Raw genomic sequence first — 7546 nt, forward strand, 5'->3', positions numbered from 1 at the left:
AAAAAGTAATATTCATTTACACCTCACAAATGAAAAATAAAGAAGGAGGAAGAGGGCAGGAGCAGAGACTGCTCAGCTTGGATCCCCAGGAACCACTGCCCTTGCAGGGATGGACATTCCTGATACTGGGGGGCTTCCCGAAAATATCCATATATGGAAAAGAAACACACTCATCAGCCTGAAAATTAAGTTTTCTCGATTCCTAAGAATTTAATTCAATGAACATACCAAGAGGTCATTCCCTTTCTGCTTTTCCTTAGTTTTGGGTCCCTGCACCACCACGCAAACTGTGCCATCGAGCAAGGTGGGCATTGTCCTTACACAGTTATACAAGGTGTGCCTGGTCCTTGCATGATCACACATGGTCCTTCCATCACTGTCCAAGGTGTTCCTGGTCCCCGTGTTGCCAGGTGAGGTGTGCACGGTCCCTGTGCCACCATTCAAGATGTTCCCGGTCCCTGTGGCCCCATGGCAGGTGTGCACAGTCCTTACATCATCAAGCAGGGTGTGTATAGTCCTTGCATCATCAAACAAGCCGTGTGTGGTTCTTGCATCATCAAGCAAGGTGTGCACGGTCCCTGTGCCACCTTGCAAGGTGTGCATTGTCCTTCACCATTAAACAAGATGCCCATGGTCCTTGCACCATCACACAGGGTGTGCATGGCCCCTGCAGCGCCGTGCAAGAAGCACAAGACAGCAGCAGCCTCCTGTGCCAGCCTTCCTTGCCCAGAGCGGGGCACGTCCCCGAGAGCTGCGGCACCCCTGGTGCAGTCCCGGCTCAGCGGAGGCCCCGAGGGCCAGGCAGGCAGGGGCAGCAGCCACAGAGCCCGAGGGCCGCGCTGAGCAGGGCCGAGAGCCGGGATGGGCGCTGGTACCGCCGGGCCCTCTTCACCTCGGCCTGTGTGGCGCAGTCGAGGGAGCGCAGCACGTGCTGCTCCACGCTGTCGGCCACCCCGTGCTGCTGGGCCAGCAGCCCCTCCAGCTGCAGGAACAGCCCCCGCAGCTCCGCCATCTGCGCCTCCAGCTCCAGGAGCTGCCGCTGGCGCGCCTGGGCCACGCTGAGGTGGTGCTTGGCCTTGAGTTCCTCCAGGTCCTGGCCGACGATGCGCGGCCCCCCGGGGCTCTCGGCCAGCTGCTCCACGTCCTGGGCGCCCAGGGCGATGCCCGCCAGCTCCGCCTGCCTCTGGATCTGCTCCTTGAGGCGCTGGCGGTAGCGGCTCTCCCGAGCGTAGTGGCGGGCGAGGACGGCGCCGAACCTCCTCACCAGCAGCCAAAGCTGTGTCTGGCGCACCCGGGGCCCCGCTCGCCCCGAGCCCCCCGCCGGGCCCGCGGGCAGAGCGCCCAGCCGGGGCTGCAGGGCCGCAGCCTGGTGGGTGAAGGCGGCTCGGGCAGTGCCCAGGTCCCGCTTCTCCCGGGCCATGCTCTGCTCCGAGGTGCAACACAGCACTGTCTGCTGTGTCCTGTCAATGGTCTCCGAGAGCTGCTCCAGCTGGTCCAGCGCCCGCCACAGCTCAGCCGCCTCCTGCAGCACCTGCCCCACAGGGTTGGCATCGTCCCCGGCCAGTGCTGGGTTGTCGAAGCCCGGGGTGTCCTCGTGTGGGTCCCCCTCGGCCGCCACGCGCTGCCGCAGCTCCGCCAGACGGTCCCTCATGGTCCGCAGGGGCCTCCGGCACCGTCCATGCAGCACAGCGGCCTGGCAGGGGAGGCGTGAGGAGCCAGAGCTCCTGCAGCAACAGGAGCCGTTCGAGCCTTTCCCTCCCAGCACCCGAGCAAATATTGATGGAGGAGGGAAGGTATCCTGCGTCAGCTCGAGGCAGGACAGGTTTGTCCAAGCAGCTGAGCAGTGGGAAGGCCTGGAGTGGGAGCGCAGCCAGCACCGCTGGCACCTGCGTCACGGGACAGGCTCTGCTGCCTCAGCACCTCACCCGCCGAGGCCTCACACAAAGACACTTTTGTTCACTCAGAAACAAAGACACACAGAAGTACTATCTGGGGGTAGGTGAGGGGGACACCCACCCTGCTCCTGAAATGTCTTCACATGGCTCCAAAGGATAAAGGTGCACAAACACACCTCAGACATCACAAAGTACCCCCAAAACCCACTCCCAGTGACGATGTTACAGCTGAAGGGCAGCTCACACAGGACCACACAGAATATGCTGGGTTGGAAGGGACCCATGAGGATCCTCAAATCCCACCCTTAGCCCTGCACAGGACACCCCAAGGGTCACACCATGTGCCTGAGAAAATTGTCCAAATGCTTCTTGGACTCAAATCATCCCACTCCAGTGCTTGTTTGAGAACTGGAAAGGTGGGATGGAGGCAAAGCTTGGCCTCCCCCTCCTGCACGGGTCAGGAAGGTTCTATGCGACCACCCATGGCAACAGGCAGTGTGTGAAGCATTGTAATCATGGATGGAAAAAGGTGCTTTAGGGTTTTCCAGGCTGGAAATGAGCACTGGGTTGACCAGCTGTGCTGCATATGCAGGGAAGAGCAGGTTTTAGTCCATGTGCTGCTGAAATATATAAAAATCACAACTAAATCTATAAAAATTATCAATAAAAATACTGCTATAAAATGCATTTCTAAAGTGCACAGGGAGAATAATTGAATTGTTCTCTACCACTCTGGTATTTTATATTATGTATTTTATAACATGTATTATCACATATGACCTAAACATGATGATATAAAGTATGTAACAGCTATGATAAAATATCAACATAATATTGACAGAGGGACAGCAAAGGGGCGTTTGGCAAAGGTCAAGCAGCTCTGAAGGGAGCAGAATTCCTTCCCTCCAATGCCATCTGATGGATGTACACAGTGAGGGGGCTCCAGTATCTCTGCAAAACAAGTTTAATTTTGTTCTCTGTAACCAACATGGCCAAGAAAAAAAAAAGCCCTTTTGTTCCTGGGGCTTGGAGGATGAGTGTTGTGTTAAAAAGCAGATATTCATTCCCATCGGAGAGGAAATGTCACTGGAATCAGTGCAATAAAGTGAAATGTCAAATAAGTCACAGGATTAAGGAGAAAAGCCAAAACAGACTCACAGAAACACAGAAACATTGAAGGTGGAAAAGAGAGATCATCAAGTCTAGTCTGTGCCCGATCCCCACCTTGTTGCCCAGCCCAGAGCACTGAGTGCCACGTCCTTGGGCACCACCAGGGATGGGGACTCCACCACCTCCCTGGGCAGCCCCTTCCAATGCCTGACCACCCTTTCCAGGAAGAAATTCTTCCCAAGTTTATTCAGTGTATTTAGTGTCAGCGCCTGCCCTGGCTGAGCCCGGAGCCCCCCAGCAGCTCTACATAAACCCAGCCCCATCCACCCCCAAAAATCTCTGGTTAAACAATATTATCACTGCTATTTAACAAGAGGGCAAGAACAGAGATGAAAAAGAGTGATTCCTTGTTTTGCATGAAATAGCCCTTAAAAAACAGGTAAAACCTCCTGGAGCTGAGTCTCACCCCCTGAACCCACCCCGGCCCCACAGTGCCCAAGGGACCTGGTCCAGGAGCCTCCTCCTCACCTGCTCATTTCATGGCATTTTTAGCCATTTCACAGCATTTTAAGGCATTTTTCAGTTCTTCTTCCAAGAAATCATTACTTGCTCCTCTCCTTTTTCCCAGAAAAATGGTATTTTGGAGCCAGGTCAGATGGTGATTGGGGTAACAGATCCCCAGTGAGCCCCCGTGCTCACCTCTGGCTAAGGTGAGGATCTCCATCCCATCCTGCTCAACATCTTCCCACTTTTTAAAAGCTTCTATATCCACTTTCTAAAAGTTTCTATATCCAGTTTGTAAAACTTTTAAAAGCATAAAATCATCCAGTTGAATAAAAAAGTGATTTTCTTTTTACATTAAAAACTCAATTTCACCTATTTTTTTGTATCTTTTTAACGTCTCAACTATCCAGGAAACAATGCAAACCCAAAAATAAGAGTTTCTCTTTTTATTTTTTTTTATTAAGACAATCCCACAGCTGGAAAATGAAACATCCTAGATTACATCAGTGACTTCAAAAAAACTCTAGAAAAAAATCTTTACAAATTTACATTTGTACAATACAAAAAACTAACAGCTCATTGCATATAAATATTACATTTGGTCTGCCAACACGTGGCATCAAAATCCCTGAAGTATTCATTAAAGGGACCTGAGATAGCAGATGTGAAGATATGGGCATAAATATCACCTGAAAAAAAAATTAATATAGAAAGTAGACATAATTCTAATAGTTTTGTGCATTTTTTGGAGTATTTTAAATCCAGAACATGACCTGGAGAGCCTAAATCACATGAATTCCGTAGTATTTCTACATGAAATCTGCTCTAATGACTCATGGAGGAATGAAGAGCCTGAATTAGTATTTCTACAGAAAAAGAATCCTCAGACATTGAGTTCTGAGCACACCCGAGCAGCCACCACTCTGCCAGGAGGCATTTTAGGAAAAGAAAGAGCGGATTTGGATTTTACTGGGAATATTCCGGCAGGATTTCACCCCCACCCCCCAACCAAGCAACACCTCACAGACCTAAAAATCAGGAAGATCCGCAGCACTTGCCAATTAAATCCCCAAAACTGAGGAACTGCTCCGAATTGTCCACTGGTTAAAATATCCCCCAAATATTTACAGGCTTCCCAGTTCCCCAGTGTGGCTCCAGTTACTACCAGGAGTAGTAACTCCAAGCGCTCGCTCTCACTTGGAAGTCTCACAAACTCGTCTCAGGGACCTGCACCCACTCACTTCAATGTATTTCAGCACCATTTTTCTAACACTAAAGTTAAGGCTGTGACAGCAATTCCACTGGGAATCTCATTTTTCAGGGATTCGTAGCACAGTTGTGTAAATTCGCTGTGGGCCGAACAGGACAGAGTAAAAATCTACAAGCTTCCAACAGGTCTTCGCATTTCTAAGACTAAAAAAAAGACAGGTTTTAGACTAAATTTTGCAGGCTGTTACTTACTGTACAGAAAGGAGTTCTTTTTCCCTGTGTAAACCTTGGATACACTAAAGAGTTGGGAATTATGTCTCACTCATGCACAGGAATCTTCTATAATACACATTGTAAGAACACAATGACAGCTCCCTACCTACTAAATATAGATTAGCTTTGGGTGGTTAACTGCTCCTTTAGGAAATAATCAGCATTTTATAAAACTTTGCAGGATGGTTTTGAAATAAAAAGATAAAATTAAGAAATGTAAACACACAAAGACATTTTTAACCCATTAAATCCATGACAGGATGCTCTAGGTCGGGATACCACATCCTTAAACCTACAGTTGTTCACTTTTCCTTGTTGTTCATCACTCAAAGATGAAATATAATCAAGCTCTTATCAAAATTAATGATTTTTAATCTTATTTTCTCACATTAATACTCTGCAATTTGGAGCAGTTGGCGAAAACATTCCCGAGACAACCAGGAGCAGCTTTTCCAAATACTTGGCAAGGTTCATCTTGCTTTTGGGAGTCAAGAGAGCCTCCAAATATTTTAATTTTTTAAATTAATTAAAAACTCTCTACTACACACCCCGTGTCAGCTCTTTTCCAGTACTACTCAGTCCTTCCACTTCCATGCAGGAGAAGCAGCTGAGGTGGACATTAAGGAAAATATTCCAGGAAAATGAAACTTCACAACAGGACGCAAAATTTTAAGCAGCCATGATTCTGTTCAGCTTTTGTGTCTGCAGGGTGGGGGTGGTTGGGATGGGGGGCAGCCTCTGCTTGGCTGATGGAGAAAGGAGTGATGGAAAGAGGGAGGAGGGATAAAACTGCCCAGGATCCATTGAAATTCAAGCACCAACACAAAGGTTGTTTAGAACAGGAATACCTGGAGAGGCTGGAAGCACAGGAATTCTACATGGGAGACATAAGCCCAGGCCAGGACCACAGGTATTCCAGGATCCCAGGTGAACTGTGTTTTCCAAGGCTGAGGGAAGGATGTGCTGCCCCAGCTGAGCTGGCAGTGGCCCCACTCCGGGTATGGATGGCCATGGAGGTGCAGCCAAGAAGCCAATCCTCAAACTTTCCATCTTCATTAAATCTGCCTCCAGACATTTAGGAATGTTGCTAGTAAACACAATAAGGCAGATATAAAAAATATGGAAAGTCTTGGGGGAAAAAAAAGATAAAAGGATTAAACCTTCCAGCCAAGAAGTCCAGCCAAAATAAAATTCATCATAAATAGCCTACAAAGGGGAGCTAAAGGGGAGAGGTGGGACATGGCAAAGAGGAAAATCAAAAGTGATGAAGAAAATAAAAAGCAAGCAAAATTTGGGCTGAATCATGGAATCATTAAGATTGGAAAAGCCCTCCAAGATCACCTTCCAAGTCCAACCTTCGACTGAATCCCACCATGGCCACTGAACCACATCACCAAGTGCCACATCTGCTCATTTCCTGAACACTTCCACAGATAGTGGCTCCACCACTGCCCTGGGCAGCCCATTCTGATTCCTGACCACTCCTTCCATGAAGAAATCTTCCCTAATATCCGAGACAACAGCACATCGCTACTGCAAAATAAGCTTTGTCATCCATGCCCTAGTCCGGGAAGACATGGGAGCACTGCAGGGACAGCAGATTGGAGCTGGGAGAGGCTGAGAACAACACACAAGATTCCAGCCCTATCTCCAAGGAGAATGGAGTGTGTGGGGCTGAAGCTCCATTTTCCAAGGTGTCCCCAAGTGCCCTGAAGTGCCCTGGCAGCTCAGGATCGGGATCGTGCCAGCCTGACATCAGAGGGAACAGAACCACCAAAGCCCAAACTCTACAGCAGCAGAGCAGCCCCAGGCCTGCCTGCACACCCCTAGCAATCCCAGAAAAATCAGACCTTAAATCCCATTCCTTAGGCAGAGTTTGGAGTTCTTTGTAAAGAGTGCAAGGAAAGACACCACATTCCTGACTCTGCAGCCTGCCTGGAGCTCGGCACCTTCTGGAGCTGCTGGCTGAGCACCCAGGGGCTGGGTCAGGGAGAACTTTAGATGGTTTGAATCACTTCCTGCTTCTGCTGCACCTGCTAAACCTGAGTTTTCTACAACCTCCTGACAAGATCTGGGATTTGAGAGAAAGCGTCCAAGGTCCTACAAAAGTGTAATTATTCCCCGGAACGAGGCTGTGAGAAATCAACTGCCCAACTCAGAGGAAGAATCCAGACACAAACCAAGCAAAAAGAACAGCTCTAAACCCAAGTTATTTCTGTCATGCTTATAAAAGGTTCTCATGCACAAAAAAACAAAAAAACAAAAAGCTTCTTTTTTCAATTTTTACACTAAATTCTGTTGTTCCAGCACATCCTGCTCTAGCTGGGAACCATGGGACACATGGAGTAATACTTACGCCACAGCAAAGTGATGCTTCACTGGTATCTTCACAGGACATAAAAAAGATACAGTTAAGAACATATTTAATCTTATTCTAATTGCTGCTAAAATACATCAGCTTATAAAATGGTTTCTCTGGAATCCCCGTGGTTTATCTCTCCCCAGCCCCTACACAAAATAAATAAGGAATAAGTGGATTTTCGGCCAGTCAGAAA

The 7546-nt window shown here is 48.5% G+C and overlaps 1 protein-coding gene across 1 annotated transcript; it reads right to left on the bottom strand.

The window, feature by feature from the left end:
• Positions 1 to 778: 778 nt before the first annotated feature.
• Positions 779 to 1651, bottom strand: LOC113971086 (syntaxin-1A homolog). Its single transcript, XM_027690638.1, has one exon. The coding sequence runs from the start codon at positions 1649 to 1651 to the stop codon at positions 779 to 781; it is 873 nt and encodes a 290-aa protein (XP_027546439.1).
• Between the last annotated feature and the right edge of the window lie 5895 nt (positions 1652 to 7546).

Source organism: Neopelma chrysocephalum, unplaced genomic scaffold, assembly GCF_003984885.1.
Source record: "Neopelma chrysocephalum unplaced genomic scaffold, ASM398488v2 Primary Assembly neopelma1_81, whole genome shotgun sequence".
NCBI classification, from domain to species: Eukaryota; Metazoa; Chordata; class Aves; order Passeriformes; family Pipridae; genus Neopelma; species Neopelma chrysocephalum.